The 21,203-nt window shown below is 41.3% G+C and overlaps 1 protein-coding gene across 10 annotated transcripts in view; it reads left to right on the top strand.

The window, feature by feature from the left end:
* Akap13 (A-kinase anchoring protein 13) overlaps positions 1–20,100 on the top strand; it is a 328,817-nt gene extending 308,717 nt beyond the window's left edge. For 8 of the 10 annotated variants that reach the window (XM_076851393.2, XM_076851391.2, XM_076851388.2 and 5 more), the window contains 10 exons: positions 423–604; positions 738–820; positions 3,541–3,735; positions 6,841–7,002; positions 7,879–7,949; positions 8,433–8,477; positions 11,580–11,630; positions 12,421–12,870; positions 14,302–14,629; positions 15,382–20,100. In XM_076851393.2, coding sequence (XP_076707508.2) covers positions 423–604; positions 738–820; positions 3,541–3,735; positions 6,841–7,002; positions 7,879–7,949; positions 8,433–8,477; positions 11,580–11,630; positions 12,421–12,870; positions 14,302–14,629; positions 15,382–15,431 — 1,617 coding nt within the window. In that variant the 3' untranslated portion in view covers positions 15,432–20,100. The remainder of the gene's footprint in view (positions 1–422; positions 605–737; positions 821–3,540; positions 3,736–6,840; positions 7,003–7,878; positions 7,950–8,432; positions 8,478–11,579; positions 11,631–12,420; positions 12,871–14,301; positions 14,630–15,381) is intronic. The other 2 variants (XM_076851387.2, XM_076851390.2) reach the window with 2 other exon arrangements.
* The last annotated feature ends 1,103 nt before the right edge of the window (positions 20,101–21,203 follow it).

Here is a 21,203-nt window from a genome sequence, read left to right as displayed (position 1 = left end):
CCTCATGATTTTCTGTTGTTCCTTCCCACTGCCAAAATTATTTTTCTATTCTCTCACAATCCTTTTTATTTCCCAGAACGTTTGATGATTTGAATAGAAATTTGTCACTGAAGTGATTCTCATGATTTGATCTCATAAGTGGTGCTCATGTATGATACGTCTGTGGGGAACCTGGAGTCATTATGTGAAAAACATCAGTAGAAGCTTTATAGCTATAGACTATCATCTCCTTTTTGGAAATCTTTTTCTGTTTTTTAAAATTGAAATGAAATAGTAAGATATTTATCTTTATCCTAAAATTGCCATTATTCTTTTAATCCATACGCACTTAAACAGTATCTGGTCTTATCTTAGATAAGAGTTGTTCTTAAAAGTTAGAACATTGTATACATATCTTATATTTGCCCTTTCCCATTTTCTAGGACCAGAAATCAACAGTGATCTCTTTAAAGAAGCTGATCGTAAGAGAAGTGGCACATGAGGAAAAAGGTCTATTCCTGATCAGTATGGGAATAAAAGATCCAGAGATGGTGGAGGTCCATGCCAGCTCCAAAGAGGAACGAAACAGTTGGATTCAGATCATTCAGGACACAATCAATACACTGTAAGTGAAACACTAGGGCCCACCCTTCCTAGACCTCTTGATAACTCTGCAATTTCATAATAGATCAGGCAGTAATCAGAGTAATTGATACCTTAGGAATTTTTTGTTTTGTCTTTTCTTTTGATTTTATTAGGAACAGAGATGAAGATGAAGGAATTCCTAGTGAGAATGAGGAAGAAAAGAAAGTGCTGGATACCAAAGCCCGGGAGTTAAAAGGTAACTGTTGGTCACTAGTCCCGGGCCTTTGTCTGTGGAAAGTCTGTGATTGCAAAAGACTGTTAGTGGTTTACAGAGGTACTGGCTGCTCCTCAGTTCCAGAGCTATCTCAGCAGGCCTTGACAACAGAGAAATGAAGAGTTCCTAACAAAAGAGTCTTGGCAAAGAATGGCTATAAGAATGGTCCAATATTAGATCAAGAGAATGTTAATTGTCTTTTCAGCATCAGTATTCCTCGACCCTGATGACATTCTTTGTGTTTATCACAGAGAATTTACCAAATTTCATGGTCACATCTAAGATTAAAACAAAGGAAGAAAGGTATCTGAGGAACATAATCCTCCTGTTAATCTTCTGTCAGTCCTGGCTTTCCATACATTCATAAATGAGTAGTGAGGTGGTTTGGGAAGAAAAGTACTTATTGATTATGTTTGACCACTATTTATTATCTGCTTTTTCTTATCAGTACTCTACAAGACAAATATTTTATTTCTTATTGTGCAGGTGAGATACTGAGGACCCCAAAGGCCAAACAACCTAGAGTCTAATGTATAGCTAGTGACTGAGCCAAAATTATAATTCCTATCAGGATGAGAGAAACAGAAGGACCTGATACTCATCCCCTTCACATGGCTTATTGCATGTTCCAAAGTAAAGACTGCTTTGAGTAGAAATCAGGCTGAAAGTCAAGTAAATGTAAACACTAAGGTGTTGTTAGTCCTTTAAGCTGTGTAAAGGGATAGCATTATGTTTCATTGAAGGAAAAAAAAAAATGGACAAGTTTAGGCTGGAGCCAATTTTATCAAGTTTTTATCTTACATATCAAATGATTAGGATGACAAGGATAAAATGTTTCTTCCTTTAACATTTGTTAGGCACCTGGCTAGGTATCCTACTAGATACTAGGGGAAACTCACACTCCAACAATGTAGACATAAGGGAATGATACGCCACAAAGTGGTTACGAGACCCATAAACACATGTAAAGTGTGGGAGATCTGCTCATCTGCCTCTGATAAGTTACAGAGAAGTTAATGCCTGTGCTACATCTGAAAAAAAAAATTATCTCTCCGAATTAGAATAAGATAAGGGATTGGATGTATCTGCAAAGAATGACAGTTTTGAGGTATCTGGAGGGTCAAGGCTAATTAACAAGACAACAGCTTAAGCTGGGAAGGAACCAGATCTTGAAAGGAAACAAGGGCTTAATGATAAAATTTTTAAAAAAAATAGTTTTAATATGTGTTGGAACCCATTAAGACAATTGCTGGAGGGAGTGGGGGTCCACTGGTAATAGATCAGTTTGGAGACTCTTATGTCAAGATATGTGAGAAATGAGATGGAGGACTGATGTGAATAGGAGATAAGATTATTAAAACTTGGTCAACTGGATGTGAATGATGGAACAGAGTGAGGAGACAAAATCTCTCTCAGGACTGTAAATTGGGTAATCTGAAGGATTGGGAGTGCTGAGGAGGAGACCATAAGCTAAAGAAAATAGTAGGATAGCAAGACCAGAAAACAGATTGGTTTCTGACATCCTGAGAATAAGCCATCTCATTAGAGATAGCCACTTGACAGTGGGGCTCAGAGGTTTGACACTCAAAGAGAGAACAGGATTTGAAATGCTTGTTAGGAATTATTAGCATACAGGAGGTAATTAAAACCATGGGAGTGAGATCCCCAAGCAGAAAAGTGTAAAAAGTATAGAAAGCAGCAGAGGTTGGAACCATGGGAGGAACCCAGCTATGTCACTCCCTGGCAGATGGCAGATCCATAAAGTGCCCTGAGAAAGAGTGATAGGAATAAAACTGATGTATTCAAGTGAAGGAGGGAAATTGTCTCAAAAGGAGGAAATAATCATCTGTTGGAAAAGACCTAAAACTAGGGCTGGGGCTGTAGCTCAGTGGCAGAGCACTTGCCTAATTCATGTGAGGTATTGGTTTTGATCCTCAGCACCACATAAAAATAAATGAATAAAATAAAGGCATTTTGTCCATGTACAACTAACAACAACAACAAAAAAAGACCTAAAACTAAACTAAAGGATCTCTGGCTGGGTACAGTGGCACACATCTGTAGTCCCAGCTACTTAGGAGGCTGAGGCAGAAGAACCACGAATTCAAGGCCAGTCAGGACAACTTGGTGAGATTCTGTCTCAATACAAAATAAAAAGATCTGAGGAAGTGTCTCAGTGGCAGAATGCTTGCCTAGAATGCTAGAGATCCAAGGTTCAATCACCAGCACCACGAAAAACAAAAAGCTCTCTTTGAATTCAGTAATGAAAGCAGTTTGCTGAATGGTGGGGCCAAATCAAGAGAGAAATGGGTTGAAAAATAAAAAGCTGAATAAGGCAGCAGAAACACAAAGTACAGATTTATTTGGTTAGATATGCCAAGGTGATCTTCCAGGTAGCAATTATAGAATATAAACTTGATAACTGCCTGCAAAATGAAAAGGAGTAGGGGCTGGGGTTGTGGCACAGTGGTAGCACACTTGCCTAGCATGCATGAGGCACTGGGTTCAATTCTCAGCACCACATACAAATAAATAAAGGTCCATCAACAACTAAAAAATATTTTTAAAAAAATGAAAAGGGGTAGAGGAAGCCATTTTCTGTCTTGGCCTTTTCCATAAATTACCACAAGGTGGAGCTCATGTTTTAGTCATCTTAAAATTCTAAACAAATCACTAATGAGTTTTCTCTGTCCACCCTAAAGAACAACTTCAGCAGAAGGACCAACAGATCCTCCTCTTATTGGAAGAAAAGGAGATGATTTTCCGGGACATGACTGAGTGCAGCACTCCCTTGCCAGAGGATTGCTCCCCAACTCAAAGCCCTAGAACTCTCTTCCGCTCGAACACAGAGGAGGCTCTCAAAGGAGGACCTTTAATGAAAAGTGCAATAAATGAGGGTAACTACCATTTAGTATTACTCCTTCTTTGGCCTCTCCCAATGTGGATTAAACACTGTTATCAGTTTTTACTGTGTTATTGTAAAATAAAGCACCGATACAGAAAATTAGACTAAACCCTTGGCTCAATTATCAGTTGAGCATCCTTATGCAGGTCAAGAAATACAATGTAGCCAAACACCCTAAAAGCCCCTCCAGGTACCCTGTTTCCATCACATCTCCCTCCTTCCAATAGAAGCAGATATTTCTGCCCTTACTAGTAATTACACACTGTCCCCTTCTTTGTATATAGTCTGTTTTTGAATCATCTGAGCTATTTAAACTAAAGGTGAGTATTATTTATACTGCAGTTCTGGCCTCTCTTTCCTTCAAATTCACAGCTGAGTTCAGAGGCTTAATTGCTCAGAATTGATTCCTTTTGGCAAGCTGTGTTTTTGTAGTGTTGCATTCTTTATCAGGAGGCACCAAATATGTAATTAACTCCCCTTTTATGTTGCTGTTATTTTTGGGAGGAGGAGTTGGTAACATAGGAAAAATAGGGTAAATTCTTGGGTTTTTTTCCCCCTCCCTTTATTTATCAGTTTCCAAAGTTAGTAAATTGGTTTATGGTCCTTCTGAAGGGAGGAACCATACTTTTTTTTCTTTTTAATATTATTATTATTTTTAATAATAATATTTTTAATAATATTATTATTTTAATATTTATTCCTTTTTTCACCTATTGAGCCATTTTCTGTTGATTCTGGGGTATAGCTCAATGGTAGAGCCTATGGATCACTGATGTTCAATCAAAAATAAATAAAATAAATATGGAGGATTCATGGTTTTAAACATGCTCACTGAGTTCCAAGTTACTGCAGTTCTCAATGTCATTTAAAGTTCAGTGTCCCATCTTTGCCAATGAGCATCTCTTTGTTTGACTTTGCATTATGTAGCATGACCATAGTCATCTGAGAACTCTTTTTACTATCTGGTAGAGTAAGATGGTCCAGGCTCATCTTGATTGTTTTCTGTCCAGAGAGGAATCAACCATTTTCCCAAGAGCTCTAATTTTTTTTTTTAGTGAAAAATAATATTTTAAAACTATAATATGGACACTGGGGATGGTCAGTATTATTCAATATGTCATTGTTGCTAGCTTGGGCTTTTTCAGTGGACAGAGTTGGTGAATATATTTATATGAATTTATGTTGACGTATCTAATCAAATTGTGAAGTATAGGGATTTTTTAACCTAATGTCTCATATTACATCTCTGTCCTTCCTTCCACCTTTTGAATCTTCATTCTCAAGGATGTGTCATAGAATTAGAATATCCTGTATTTACTTACTGTCTTTATTCTACTTTAACACACACAACAGTGTCAAATAAATAATACTGGTACTCCTGCTATCAAACATAATTTTTGTACGTTAGCCCCATTCTCCCTATGTATTTAAGTAAGTGTTCTGTGTCTATACTGTCAGCTTGTAACCATTTATACTGAGCTCTCCTCTCATACTCTTGTTCTACAAGCTCATAAAATTAAGCTTACCATCAGTCCTTAGGTCAGTGTCCCTCTATTCATTATAGTTGTCTGAAGCTTATCTCCAGGAGATACCTTAGGAAAGCCTTATGAGAGTAATATCCTGAATTCGTACATGTCAGTAATCACTTGAGCATTTTGTACTTGAGAATCTCTTCTGCCGGATGTAAAATTGTTGGCCTGTTTTTTTCTTCCCTTGGATGTGTTAGTTTTCTCCAATATTACTTTGTTTTGTACTGGCATAAAGTGTTGCTCTCAGAGGCTGATGACTATTTGATTTTCCCATGGAAGTCACTTACCTAGATGACCAAAGGATTTTTTTAAAGTCCAAGTAGTTGTACTAGACTGCTTTCTTGTTGGTTGTTTTGATTGAGTATCTGTTTTGATGTGGTCACAGGTTTCAGCAGAGCATTCCTGAATCACAGACTTCAGGTGTTCTCCCTGTTCCCTGGGTGGTTTGCTTCTCCAGAAACTGCATTGGCCTAAGTTATGGTCCATCTTGCATATTTTCAGTGTTTATTACTTTACTTTTAATACTTTTTAATCTCTTCATCTTTTTAATATTTATTCGTTTTTTTAGCTGTTGAGCCGGGTTTTTTTGTTTGTTTGTTTGTTTCAATTCTTTGAGTGTTGCCAACTCATCTCTTCTTCTGATTTTGACTTAGGTTTTTTCACATCTTGTTTGTTTTCTCAACATGTTTAAGCATTTTTGTTTTCTGTATATATCTTTCTGCTATGCTTTTTTTTTTTTTTTTTGTCTTTAAGGAAGTTACTCCCCTTGTTCTCTACCCTCCCTCCATTTCTTAACTTTATATGGGATTCAGCTTCAGTACTTTTATATGAAATTAGTTTTTTTAACTTTGAGGTTCAAAGTTAAACTTGGTAGTTCTCTTATTTTTGTGTGGTTTTGTTGCAATACCAGGGATCAAATCTACGGGTGCTTTGTCACTGAGCTACCCGCCCCAACCCTTTTTATTTTGACTAAGTTGCTGAGGCTGCCACAGTGCCCAGCTTTTGTAGGATTTTTTTTTTTAATGTAATGCTTGTTATGATATTTCCTGCCTCTGATTCTCTCAGGACCTCCTTTCTTTCATTCCTGTTGTCCCTCTTCTGCTCAACTCTTAGCACTTTCTCCTTTCCGTAGGCTCTGCCCTAGAAAAGAGCCCAAATTGGTGAGATTTGAGAAGTCAGATGCTTAGGTTCCTCGAGCCCCTTGAACCCCTTGCCATCAGAGGGACCAAAACCCCACCAGTTTTACTTGCTGTTTTCACATTGACCTACCTTGCTTTCGGGGATTATCTTTGGGTCTAATTCCAGGAGCCATGCTCCTTCCAGTAAATTACTCACTGTCAGATTTCCCAGATTTAATAAAAGTAAAGTTGAAGATTCATCTTGAAATGTTTCCATAGAATCCAGCTAAAAAGTATACCCTGAACTGAGTCATTCTGGACCAGAAAAGTTACCCAGTCACTCTGAGAACATCCTCATCCTGCTCCCTGTACATATCATGCATTACCACGACATGTTTTCCTCTTCATTGAAAAACTGAAGGTCAGCTTTGTGTGTTACCTTTTTTCCAGTGGAGATCCTTCAGGGTTTGGTGAGTGGAAGCCTGGGAGGTGTACTTGGGCAAGCCATCAGCAACCCTGTTGAGCAAGAAGTCATGGCTGGCCCTATTTCTCTGCCCCGGAGAGCAGAGACCTTTGGAGGGTTTGACAGCCATCAGATGAGTGCTTCCAAAGGTAAGCACTCCTTGACTCTCCCACACAACTAAAAATGACTTGTATTCTGGTAGCTCCATTTTGTCTGTCCTATTTAATCAATAAATGTTTTAGTGGCATTCTAAAACACTCAGTCATTGGGCTGGGGATGTGGCTCAAGCGGTAGCACGCTTGCCTGGCATGCACAGGGTGCTGGGTTTGATCCTCAGCACCACATAAAAATAAAATAAAGATGTTGTATCCACTGAAAACTAAAAAATGAATATTAAAAAATTCTCTCTCTCTCAAAAAAACAAAAACAAAAACTCAGTCATGTTCATTTTGACTAACAAAAAATATTCTTCTGTGATCCCAGCTAAGCTATAGCCAAAGAAATAATAATATAGATTGAGCATCCCTAACCCCCAAATTCAAAATCCAAAATCCAGAACTTCTAGAGTGCTGAAATGATGCCACAAATGAAAAAATCCACACTTAGTGGATAGTCAGAACATAGGCATGCTAAAAATATTGTAAAAAATTACCTTCAGTCTGTGTATAAAGGTATATGTGAAACAAATGAATTTTGTGTTTTGGCATGGTTCTGTTCTCAAGATAACTCATAACATGCATATATCCCAAAACCTGAAAAAAAACCCAAAGTTCAAAACATTCTGATCCCATGCATTTAGACAAGGCAGGGATATTCAACCTTACTTGTTTTTCCTTCTTGCTTCTAGGGCTTTTGCATGAATGATGGTTTAGACTCCAAGTAGATTTTCCTTTGGAGGGCAGGGGAAGTATTAATACAATTCAGAAATATCATATCCCTAAATTATCTATATCATATTCTTTGCTTGGTTAGTCTCTTTCACAACTTAAAAACAACAACTAAAAACAGCTTTGTTTTTTATTTAGGAGGCGAGAAGGAAGAAGGAGATGATGGCCAAGATCTTAGGAGAACAGAATCAGATAGTGGTCTGAAAAAGGTATTTATTTCTAGAACACATTATATCTAAACCTCTTTGGCACTTTCCTCAGAATTCAAAACTTTTAAAATTATTCTACTTTAATCTTGTTTTGGATGCTTGACTTTCTACTTGTAGTAAAATCTTTATTTTGAGGGAAAGCACAGTATTAAAAAAGACTATACAATTGAGAATCCCACATCATTGGCGCTTTGTCCTCCCTAGTTTAGATTTATTTTAGAGTGTAAACACTTTGTTTACATTCTTAATTCCACCATCTTTCTGCCAGGACTAGTTTCATTAAGAGGTTTGTTTTAGCCTCCCCAACAAACCTGATGTCTTTATATGACTTCAGTAGTAAATAGTTGAACCTTAGAACTATACTACCTTCCAGTGAGAGTAGAAAAGAAAAAAATAGGAAACTACAGTGTAACTTAGAAACACATTGCATATAACTTTTGCATCAAGATCATCATTTTTTAAATGTGTATTTTTTGTTTTAAGGGTGGAAATGCTAACCTGGTATTTATGCTTAAAAGAAACAGTGAGGTAAGGACATTATGAACTATATAAAAGAATATGTATTTCTAATCATTGTTAAGAATATTCTTTTTTGTTTTGCTGTTATAAACAAGCTAACTCCTGGCTGTAATCTATTTATGAACACCATACAATTGTCCATTTCCTCTGCCATTTCCTCGGCCTTAGGCACTATCTTGGAATTTTGCCAGTGAAAGTATTGTCCTAAGGCTATTTCCAATTCTCTGTCCTTAAGAGCTTCTTGCTTTTCTTCAGCTTTCTCTACACAGGGCTGTGAAGCCCTGTTGGTGATTTTCTTTAGTCCAAGTTCACATAGTACAATTTGTAGTAACGCTTCCTATAACACAAAACTTATCCCAAAAGTCAAAAGTCTGAACATGGGAATTTAACTTACTTTATAGTAATATTTTCCTCTTTCAAGAACTAAAGTTGAATTTGTTTCTTTGAACACTGTCTTTCATGCAGTATGGTATGTGAAGGAGCCAAGTAAAGTAGCCTTAGGGTCCTCCCAAGTGGAAGTCTGACCCTGATGCTAGTCTCCTGTAATTGCCCTCAGCTGAGCTCTCTGCCTGACCCTGCAGGGTACCAGCACTGCTGTCCCTCAGACCCTCCCTGACTCCTTTGGATAAAATCAGCTTCAGAGTCACAGCTGTGTCCAAGATTAGCTTATTCTGAACCTCTACCTTTGTGTGTAAGCAGACTAGAATCAGATAAAGTGATAGTAGCTTCTTTTTGTGGATGGGGGTGACGTACCAGAGATTGAGCCTGGGACATTTAACCACCAAGGCACATCCACAGTATTTTTAATTTTTTTTTTTTTTAATTTTGAGGCAGGGTCTTGCTAAGATTACTAAGGGTTTAGTGAAGTTACCAAGGATGACCTCAAACTGTGATCCTTCTGCCTCAACCTCCCAAGTCACTGAGTTTACAAGCATGCACCACCACACCTGGTTGTGATAGTTGGGTTTTAGGGAGCACCTCTCAAGGATATTCTTTTAGTTTCTGCCTTCTTGCATTTAACATATAAGCTTAAATCCCTGCAGAGCTTCATTTTGAATTTTTAAATTAAGGGAAATCATTCCTCCTCACCCCCCGCCGCCCCAAAAAATGAACGCTGTTGTATTTTATTTGTTGGCATAAAGTCTAATATAGCAGTCACCTGAATGCATCCTATTTGGTGTGTTTATTCCTGAAGTGGCGTGAACCTGGGCCTGAGGAGGTTGCTGACTATGTTTGCTGCTTGAAAACTAGCTGCTAGTTGATTTTTCCATTCGACAACTTCTTCCCCTATACTTAGTGAGAGAAGTCAGAGATACTACAAGACTACTTTGTTTTTGAGGCATTCCAGTATAAAGTACATACTATAGTGGGCAGCTAGGGCCCAGCAGATCTTCTGTCTTTCTAGAGTAAACTTAAATAAGGAATAAAAACTATTTTGAAAATAACTATGCTTGGTAACTACGTTTTGGGGTTTTGTTTTTAAATTTATCTAATAAGTATAATCCCATTTATCAACATTGTGATAAATGTTTGGTGTTTATATTTCCAACATTTTCTTCTATTTGATGTCTCTGTGTATGAGTGTTGTGAAAATAGTTTTATACAATTTGTATAAGTACCTCTGGGTTTCATCCTCTTCTTTTTTCTCTCAACACATCCTAGAAGCATTTCCCAAGGCATGTTTGTACAAAGCCTGATATTAATCAGTATATCATGTACCATAATTTATTTAATCTTCCTAGTAGTTATCTATCTCTCTCTCTCTCTCTATCTCTCTCTCTCTCTCTCCCTCTCTCTCTCTTTTAAATTTGGGTCAAGGTCTCTAACTTGTGATCCCCTGCCTCCCGAGTGTCTGGGATTACAGGCATGTACCAATGTGCCCAGCCCACTTTTTGTTTTTTAAATAATGCAGCCAGGAACATCCTTGTACATACACTCTTTGCATAGTTTTTTCATTATTTCATCAACATGCCAGATTGCTGTCTGAACTGTTACACGATACCATACTCTACCCCTCAGTAGAATCCATTTTTTAATCTTAATTTCCCCAGCATGGATGTTAGCATTTTTTTAATTAATGTTTTGTTGGTTTGATAAATCCAAGTTTCATTTCTTTATTTTTTTTTGCATTTATTTAATTTCAAATAAATTATTAATTATTTTTCTTATGTTCGTGCTGGAGATTAAACCCAGGGCTTCAGGCATCCTAAGCAGCACTCTGCTACTCTCTGAGCTATACTCTCAGTCCCTGAATTGCTGCTGATATTGTATGTAATTGACCATTGTATTTCTTTGATAAATTGCTCGTTTGTGTTTCTGGCCCATTTTTGTACTGGGTTATTCTTTTTTTTTTTTCTTTTTAATCTTAGTGATTTATGAGAGCCTTTTGTAAATCAAAGATTTTTTTCATTTGAATTTGTGTTAAAGTTTGTCCTTCATGTTTGTGTGTGGTTTCTTTCATTACTTTGATGTTGAAAAAGCCTCCCCTATAGCTCTTTTATGGTTCCGTTTTTACCCTTAATATATTCATCTATTTGAATATTTGTGTGTGTGTGAACCAAGGTCCCAACCTAATGTTTTCCAGAAATTTGGCCGCTTTTTTCAGAAAAATTAATTGGATTTCCTTTCCTTCTCTGGCAATTAGATATGCTACATATATACTCAATTCTTTTTTTTTTAATTTTTTTTTTTTTTTTTATATTTTTTGGCAGGAGGGAGGATACTAGGGATGGAACTCAGAGGCACTCAAATACTAGGCCACATCCTCAGCCCTATTTTTTATTTTATTTAGAGTCAAGGTCTCACTGATTTGCTTAGCACCTCGCCATTGCTGAGGCTGGCTTTGAACTCAAGATCTTCCTGCCTCAGCTTCCCAAGCTGCTGGGATAATAGGCATGCACCACCATGCCCATCTATATACTAAATTCTTAGGGTTCGTCCTTAGACTTTCTATTCTGTTACATTGGTCTACATATCATTTTTGCCAGTCATTTTTAATAGTTGAAGCTTTATGATACATTTTAGTAGAAGTATCTTGTTGTATTGTAAGGATGTCATGCCATCTGGTGTGATGGACTCTGAAATTCATGAAGTCATTTTGTTCCTTTGCAGCAGGTTGTCCAGAGCATTGTTCATCTCCATGAACTCCTCAGCACTCTGCAGGTACATGCCTTCATCTTCTGTCTGTGCACTTTCTTGTTTAGAGAACAAGAGTAGAGAGATTTTTGTTGACCTGAATCTTGAGGTTTTTGTGTTGTTTTATGAGTAAATGGGAGCCTCGACCTAAAAAAGACTGGCTCTTAAGATGAGACTTACAAAATCCAGTGGTTAGAGCACCATCAACCTTCCAAGACTAGAATTGATGAACAGCTGGTTGTCTGTGGGTCCTGCTTAATGACACAGGGTGCTTACATGCACTTAGGAGAGCATTTCACTCCAGATAGTCTCTAATTGTAAAGTTTCCACTTCCATACCTCTGTGTGCTGTTATATCCTTGAATCCTTCCTTGAAGAGTCAACCTCCCACCTGCAGTATATACATACTCTCTGCACCCTAGGGATGGAGGCATATAGAAGTGGCTCTAGAAAGTATGTGACCAGGTTTGACATGAAAGTGAGTTCCTGCACTTTTGTCATTCATATTTTATAACTGTCCAAAGTAATTCTAGAATATCTTATTTTCATATATCAGACCCTTAAAACACAATGGGAGGAAGGCTGGGATTGTGGCTCAGAGGTAGAGCACTTGCCTAGCACATGTGAGGCACTGGGTTCAATCCTCAGCACTGCATAAAAATAAATCAATAAAATAAAGGTACTATGTCCATCTATAGCTAAAAATATTTTTTAAAATGGGAGAGTCAGTCTCTCATAGTGCCCCCTGGTATGAAATCAGCAGGACGCTGCTCTTCTGGGTCAGAGTTGCATGGCTGTCTACTGTGTGCTTTCCTCAGGGTGTGGTGTTACAGCAAGACACCTACATTGAGGACCAGAAGCTGGTGCTGAATGAGAGAGCACTTACTAGGAGCTCATCCCGCCCCAGCTCCCTTATCGAGCAGGAGAAGCAGCGCAGCCTGGAGAAGCAGCGCCAAGACCTGGCTAATCTCCAGAAGCAGCAGGCACAGCACCTGGAGGAGAAGCGCAGGAGGGAGCGTGAGTGGGAGGCCCGGGAGAGAGAACTGCGGGAGCGAGAGGCTCGGCTGGCTGAGCGCGAGGAGAAGGTGCAGCGCGGGCAGCAGGACTTGGAGAAGGACCAAGAGGAGCTCCAGCAAAAGAAGGGAACATACCAGTGTGACCTGGAGAGGTTGCGTGCTGCCCAGAAACAGCTGGAGAGAGAACAAGAGCAACTGCGGCGGGATGCGGAACGGCTCAGCCAGAGGCAGATGGAACGGGACTTCTGTCAGGTAATAAGAGTCTCTGTCAAGCCAGGAGAGAGGGCTTTTCCTTACCTGTACTAGGAAAGTCACGTAATGGCTGACATTCTTAACTAAGAGCCCTCTGTTTACTAAGCATCATTTAAAAAGCAAGCAGAGAGAGAATCCCTGTTTTTACAGTCTTTGCTCTACTCTGAGTTGGGGTTGGGGAAGAAGTGTCTTTATCTGCCTTTTGCATCTTTAGGAAGTTTAAGAGGAAGATGGACATGTTCAGGGGTTTGGGCCAGGGAAGTCAGTGAACCCTTTGAACTCACTTGAACTTCCTCAGCCAGCACCAACATGGGCTAAGTAAGTAGCCTCAGCACATCTGAGAGAATAGCAGTCAGCCATTCAGGATTTGGGGAGCAAATCCTCTGTCCTGTGCCACATGAGAAACCAGGCATGGCCTCCACGTAAAGGAACTTGTAACCTGCTAGAGAAATACCAAGGAAACTTCAGAACATGCAGTGCTGTGGCCAGGAGACAGCAGTAGATGGCTATCTGCACAGATTTGCTTGTTTGGGGTAGTGAGACACCTGGACTCTCAGGGCCTGATTTGTCCTGTGCTGCTGTTGAAGACCTTCCATCTTTGGTAGCTGCCATTTACATGGAGAGGGTTTCAGTTGTTCGGCATACTGCCTCCCAACTTTATCTCAGTGATGGTCCACAGTTTTTCTGGAATAGGGGGACACTTGTGCCAGATAGAAAGCCTGGGTGTGCACAGATCTCCTCGCTTTTAAAACTCATGTTACCCAGTTTCTTTAAGTGATTGACATGGGACCATGAAAGAAAATTGAAGAGGCATCTTCCAAAGTGGAAGCAGTGGTCACTTTCTACAGAAGTTTTCAGACATATGGTAGGGAGCAAGAAATGACTCTGTTGTTTTTTATGACCCAAGGATGGATTCCACCCCAACCCAATAAAATCAGCACAGCCTTGAGAACAGAAGGTTCCCAGGCAACTGAGATCCGATGGCTTTATCTCTGGTTTAACCTTTGACTAGGATCATTGTAAGCCCAATTCATTTTACTTACCCTCTAACATGGACAGATCTGTAATCTCTGCTGTGAAATAGCTAGATCCTTATGTAAGTCAGTGTTGAGATAGGCAGCTGTGCTTATTTCCTCAGGGAGTGGCAGTTCTCTCCTAAGCTGCCCCATCAGAGAGGTACTATTAATCCTTTATGATACTGACATGTAGAATAGAAATATTAATGGTATCAAAGGTGATATTTTTAACATGTTCATGGATACTGACTACTTGGAGGAAAGCAGCGAATGAGCAGTTCTGAATCTTTGGACAGAACTCTGCATAGCCAGTGGGAGTGGGTAAACACCAGTTGGACCAGCCAGTAACTATTGAATGGGCACTAGGGCTGCTGAGGGTCTCCAGCGTAAAATGCCTTCTCTTGAATATGTGCAGGTTTCACATCAGCACACCAAGCTGATGAGGATCCCATCCTTCTTTCCCAATCCTGAGGAGTCCTCATTGCCATCTGCACCTTCAGTAACCAAAACAGGATCATTGGACTCAGAACTTTCAGTGTCCCCCAAAAGGAACAGCATCTCTCGGACACACAAAGATAAGGGGCCCTTTCACATACTGAGTTCAACCAGCCAGACAAACAGACTACCAGAGGGACAGAGCCAGGCCCCATCGTGCACCTCCACCCGCCTGTTTGGGTTAGCTAAGCCAAAAGAAAAGAAGGAGAAGAAAAAGAAGAACAAAGGAAGCCGCTCCCAGCCTGGTGGTAAGTCACCCATATCCAGTCTTCCTCTGGCCATAGTATCCATATTCTAAAAGAGGGGAGATTTTAGTGACCTGAGGGCTTAAAAAGGGGATACAGTTCAGATGTATGAAAGCCAGGCTTTCATGCTCCTGAGCCCACTTGCTAAGAATGTTTGAGCAATGAGTGTAGAAGAACCCCTTGCTGTGTGGCACACCCGTGCCCAGTAGAATGAGGTTTCATTTTTGTAGTATTCTCCACAGGAGGAAGTGGAACTTGCCCAAAGGAAGTGATTCAGGTCCTCCCTTTGTAGGCTTCATCCATTAACTGGTTAAAAAAAAAAAATAGCATCAGATGGTATAGTCCTCAAGTGACTGTATAAAGTAGATCCTGCAACCCCTTAAGAGAAATGAGGAAACTAGGCTCAGATTAACTAATGCACCAGCAGTCAGAGAGCCTATGGTTGAGCCGTGCCAAATGTCTCCCAATCATGTGCGATGTTTGCCCTGAATCCTTTTCTGTACCTTCCGTTAGAATTGATCTTTCCCTTTTGTAGGCCTGTTTATAAACTCTAGTGATCATGTAAATTATGGGGACAAGAATTAGTGAAGAAATCACTAAGGAGCTCGCTTACTACATGAGTGTTGAAGCCCCATGTGTAGAAAGTGAATTAATTGTCCACAAAGCCCCTGTCACCTTCTGCATCACAGAGGAAGTGAAATGAAAAGGGCAGCTTTTCCCGGATTTCCTTGTCATTCCTGGCTTTACTGTTCCAGATGGTCCTGCTTCAGAAGTATCAACAGAAGGTGAAGAGATCTTCTGCTGACCTTATCCTCTCTGCCGATGCAGCTGCCTGCTGACTGGCTGTGGTGCCCAGCACCGCCTCTCCTGTTGCCCCAGCGTGCTCAAGTCCCTTACGCTGGATGCCTACAGCTTTTCAGCATCCAGTCTTCCTGGTCTTCCCCAGGTCCTGGACAAGACAGATTGTCTGAATGTCAGGGTGGGGAAGGAAACCCAGATTCCACTTCATCCATTATCTGTGACTGCCCAGGCTCACGGGTAGGGCTGGCCCTACTCAGGTTGTTACACCGAAAACAGTGGCCCCAGAAGTATAGGCAATGGTTTGGAACATGTCAGGAATTCCTAACAGCTTGAAAGAGTGTTTCCAAATGAGCTCTGAAACTCTACCTTTTATTTTGGGGAACAAAACCAAAATCAAAAAACAAATAGATTGGGTTTTGTGTACATGTACAGTGACCTTTGTGCACAGCCTATATCAGACATCAGAGAACCTTAGGAAAGCCCAAGAGAGAGCACCTGGACTGACCAGATGGCACATGGTTATTCAGTACTTCATCCTGTTATCCTAATAGATGGAGTTCCCTTTAAACCACCCAGTGCACATATCACCCCGTTTTTGCATGTATTTCTCATTTTATTTTGGAAGGGATAACAAGCATTTGTGAAACCAGTGAGAGAAGACTTGACATGTATAAAAGGTACCTGATCTGTACCACCTTTATCTCATTGCCCCAGACTTTAAAAAAAAAAAAAAAATCCAGAGGAGCTGGATGGGGTAGCGCACACCTATAATCCCAGCAACTCGGGAGACTAAGCCAGGATGATTGCAAGTTCAAAGCCAGCCTCAGCAACTTAGCAAGACCCTGTCTCAGAAATAAAAAGGGCTGGGGATGTAGCTCAGTGGTTAAGCATCCCTGGGTTCAATTCCTGGTATTAAAAAAAAAAAAAAAAATCCAGAAGAAATGTACTGGCTGTGCAAAATACTTGCCTATAGATTCTAGGCACAGAGAAGCCTCCTGTGTACTATAATCTGTGTGGTGACACTTTTTGGTTGTCACTGACCACCCAGAATAGCCCTCATAAGGGCTCCCCCAGGGCAGCTGCTGTGTCTTGGTCCTCCCTGTGGGAGAGCACGTGCCCTGTCAGCAGCACCCACCCCAGAAGCCACCACCCGCTTGGCTGTGCCAAGGCTCTGCAAGGTTGTCCTCCTAGCATACACACTAGGATGGCTGGCTGATAAGTAGGTTCTGGCAAAGGGGATAAGCCTACCTATAGCAGTTTTCAGCAGCGGGGACTGAGAAGGGGGTCTGCACCAGGCAGTGGCTGGGAATACTCATGTCCTCTCAGGAGATCTTGTCAGAACTCGGTTTTCTAAAAAATATTTTTAAATCTAAGGTTGCTAATTATGCTTTGCCCCTTGAAGATGTCACAATGTTGCCTGGTTTTCCTTCTCTCTTTCCACTGTTCTGTGTTTGCTTGAGGCTTTCCCTGCTGTTACATGCTAGACAGATCATTGGTAAGGTTTCCCTTGAGGCCCCAAATACTGCCACCTTGGTGTACTCCCCATGGAGGAGACCCAGAAAATTCTGTGCTTCAGATGTGGCATACAGTTCTTGCTTTTTGCCCCTCAGAAGCATGTGGCTTTGAACATTCTTTTAAAAAAAGCAAACACAAATCTAACTTGGTGCTTGTTGATGAATTGCAAGCTGGCCTTGCAGATGGAGATATTTATCTTTCAGTTTATTTGAAAGAGGTCTGGTTTAGAATTTTTAGCCTAAATTTTATTTATTTGTGTGTGTGTGTGTGTGTGTGTGTGTGTGTGTGTGTGTGTTGTTTTGTTTTTGTTTGTAAGGTGAACCAGTACTAGCCCAACAGTTTATCTAGTCAGCACAGAGAATGAAGTAGCAGCTGGTGCTGTTTACTCGTGGCTGGTTGGCTTTCCAAGTGCCTTGAAGGTCCAGAAGAAAATTTAGGGTTGGGGTAGGGCTATGGCCCTTCCTCTCCTCCACTCATTCTTTTATTGATGTTGTCTTCCTTGTTTAGGAATTAGGAAACTTTGCCACCTATGAATTTCCTTTGCCTGTTTTTGTCATAAAAGAATTCTAACTTTTAAGAAACAAATTTCTAAGACTAAAGTCAGCTGATTTTTCTATCGAAACCATGATGTACCTCCCCAAAGACTCAAAAAGACAGCAAAAAGTTTTTCCTCCCATCAGTCCACATAACTCCCGGTTATAGCTGAAGCCTCTCCTGACTTTCCTCAGAGACACCACAGTGTCCTTATCTCTGGCCCACCTGGCCTTCACAGAAGAGCAGTCTTCAACCAAGACCTCTGGTTCTTTCCCATTCTTAGGTAGGACAGATTGTCCTGCTCTCCCTGTTTGAAATGAAAGTGCTGATCAGATTTGCTCAGTCTTCCAAAGATCACTTTGGATTCTGTAAGTTACTGTGCAGCCTCTCACAGCTTGATTTCAATCTTTAGGTATAGTTTACTCCTTACTAGGTATAACATCTAGCTTGCTTTGGTCTATTAGTGGTTGTTTTTAAAAACATATTTCACCTCTGCCCACACCTAACTCAAAACAGTGTGGTCAGGTTCTCATTGGACAAATTGGGAATGAGAAGAAAAAAAAATCCCCTGAATTCCCCTATGTCACCCAGTATCCTGCTGGGAATATAGAAAGAGAACTACTTACCAAGAGCCGTGCTCTCACATGCAGACTCCATCTCTCTTCTTTTTTTGAAATTGGCCTCAAGGGGAATGTTGTGTTTGGGGAGTGACCTGGGATTGCTGCTGCTTATGCTTTTGCTTTCGACCTTGAGAACTACTCTAGCTGCTCTGTAGGTTTCTCTCCTGTGAAAAGAAGTGGTTTTCCAGGGACCACAAGTATTTCCCACACTAGTTCCCCACAGTAGGACCATCAAGCTAAAGAAAGCAGATGCCTGAAATTATGGAATTTCAAGGGATGGATGGAATTACTACCCAGAATCCCCAGGTTTCCTAAAAGGAGACTACATCTTCTCTCAAAAATTATGATCATCTCAGTAGTTGTCATCCCATTTGGGTGACATGCACTTTAAATGCGCTCTCATCAGTTGGCACTGTTTTTGAGACAATTAGATGTGAACTGTTTTCTTTTTAGAAAAAGAAGAGGGTTGAAAACATGCAAGTTGCCACATCCAACCTTTGCCAACATTCCCTGTACCCTGTGAGAGCCATCTTGTGGGGAAGCATTAACTCCTCATCAAGATGTTTTTGAAAAGGTACGGACCTTGCCTTCTTTGCTCTTCCATGTCTCAGGGTTATGCCACTAAACGCTATCCCTTTGCTAATTTTCTCCGTTGTTTGTTATCTTCCCAAGGCCTTGGTGGTGGTGGTGGTGGTGGTGGTGGTGGTGGTAGTAGTAGTATTAGGTGACACATGTTTTTGAGACCCTTGGGGTTTCGTTTGTTCCTTTGTTGTGGGGATGGTGTTGATGTACAAGGGCTTAAATAGCCTTACCTTAAATAAAGGATGGAACCATAAGTTTTGTAGGTCAGAATTTGATTCAGAAATCACTCTCCATAAAAGTACTTTATAATTCATTCTTTTATTTCTAAGACTCCTTTTCCAGCTCCAGTTCTTTCTTCCCAAGGATTTTGGTATTTGCATGACGGTTGTATCCGTAGGACAGTAAAGCCCTGGGAGTGGAAGATAGACGGACAGTCCTAGGAAGTGGACTTGGTGGCCAGGAAGGGTGACTCAAAGATGACCCCAGACACTGCAGAAGGGTGTTCCCCTCTGGGCCTGGGTGCCATTTGCATGTGGAAGCCTACAAATGACCTGATCCCTGCCTTTATTCAATAGTACCTCCTAGTGGTCGCCACCAGCCCTGTTGCTCTCCCTCACCCTTCCTCAGAGATTTGAGAGGGCAAAGAGTTTGTTTGGGTTTTGTTCCTACTTTTTCTTTTCATTATAGCATAACATTCCTAGTTAACCAGAGCCTTGGAATCTACTACCTGCTGGCCAGGTTTTGAAAAGTATTTTAATGCTGCCATAAAAGGAAGGTGGGGGGAAAAAAGGCCTGCTCACATACTCATGTATTTTAATTTGTCAAAAAATGGGCAGGCCATGAATTATTTCTCCATGTCACTGAGATGGGTGGTCCTTACTGACTGAGTGTCCACTACCAGAAGCGGATGACCTCCCTAAACCAGGTGGGAGCCACTGTGCCAGGGCCCTCCAGACCTCCCCCTAACATGAGCTGTCCCCTGCCTTTCCCCACCACCTGACAGATGGGTCCTCCATGCGCTGATGAGGGACAGCCCAGTCTGTCTGCCTATGATCCAGGTCAGCCTCGCTGTGTGCACTGCAACGCCAGGCCCTGCAGAGGGCGCCGAGGACACACCTGGCACCTCTGCTTGCCATGGCTGTTTCAGATGCTGTATGAACACTTCTGTGTAAATAAATAAAAAGTAAATAAAAAGTAGTAAATAAAAAGGTGGGTTAAAACCCTAACGCTGTACATTAATTTGTAATTATGTATAAAAGTGAAGCAGGTTTAAACTTTAAAGATTTTTTTTCAGTGTGTTTTCTGGAATTTTGCCACAGCATACTGGCTTTGTATTTTATTTATCTTTCTAGTTACTGGCTTCAGACTCTTGTAAAAGTTCTCCTCAGCCCTTTCAAAAAAATAAATTTCCATTGAAGTCTTCATTGTTGCTGGGATTTGTTTCTTGTCTTGGGTTCCTGGTAAAAGAGGTACTCACCCCCTCCCAGCTCTGGGGAGAGCCTTTTCCCCAGCAGACAAAAGGTTTATTTCTATACCTTCGGCACAAAGCAGTGAAGAGGACAGTTTGACCCTCTCCTGGAGCCAGACCCAAATTGTGAGGGTGACTGATCTGCCCTGAGGTCAGAATGGAAACTTATTCCCACTTAATCAATGCAATCCAAGTGTCTACTGTCTTCATAGTTCCTTTACCTTTCTTTGCCAAATTTTTCCAACCCATCCCCAAATGAGCAACTGCCAGAACTAATTCAAGAAGAGAACTTCCAGTTTGCATGTAGCTCCATAGGGATTTTTGGGGTCTGGTCTCAGAAGGCTGGTGGGGGTGAGGAGGGGGAGACTCCAGGAAACTACTGAGATGCACCATGTCCAGCGGCACTAGCTTCCTACCTCTCTGAGTCTGAGCCTACTGGAACTGACCCTCTGGTGATGCAGAAGACATGGCAATGTTGCCTGGAATCCTGGCTCTGCCCCTCCTCACCCCAACAACACAGTCCTGCCAGACTGTGACGGGTAGTCCCTTTTTCCATGAACTTGGAAGTGCACAGATTTCTTCACAGAGGCTTTTGTATCCCTGGCAATAGCCGCCTCTCCTTGAGACAGGGGAACACTGGTCCCTTTTCACCCACTTCTCCGCCCTCCACTGTCACTGCAGCTCCAGTAGGACCCTCCCCCACTGAGCTATCCAGCTGGTCCCTTCCGTCCCACCCCCATCCCACCCAGACACCTCAGCCAGGCAGGAGGAATGGTTCCCATGGCCTCCCTCCTGGCTCCCCACTGTCGTTGGTTCTGAGCCAGACAGGCTCTGTCTGGGAAGCAAAAGGGGCAAGCAGCTTTCATTCTTCCCTTCCAAAAGAACAACAGAAGCACAGAGCACAGAGGGCTCCAAGGATCCTAGATGACTGGCCATTCAGTGTGGGTGTGAAGTCTCGCCTGCCTAAGAAGGGCTGCTGTGCCCGGGGCCTCTGCGAGCCCAAACCTGCCCCTATGAAAATGCCCCATCCCAAGGGAAGGTGCTTGGGCTGGGGTGG

This window comes from Callospermophilus lateralis, chromosome 3 (genome assembly GCF_048772815.1).
Source record: "Callospermophilus lateralis isolate mCalLat2 chromosome 3, mCalLat2.hap1, whole genome shotgun sequence".
Classification (NCBI taxonomy): domain Eukaryota; kingdom Metazoa; phylum Chordata; class Mammalia; order Rodentia; family Sciuridae; genus Callospermophilus; species Callospermophilus lateralis.
The sequence above is the reverse complement of the archived record's forward strand: the minus strand, read 5'-3'. Positions and strand labels throughout refer to the sequence as shown.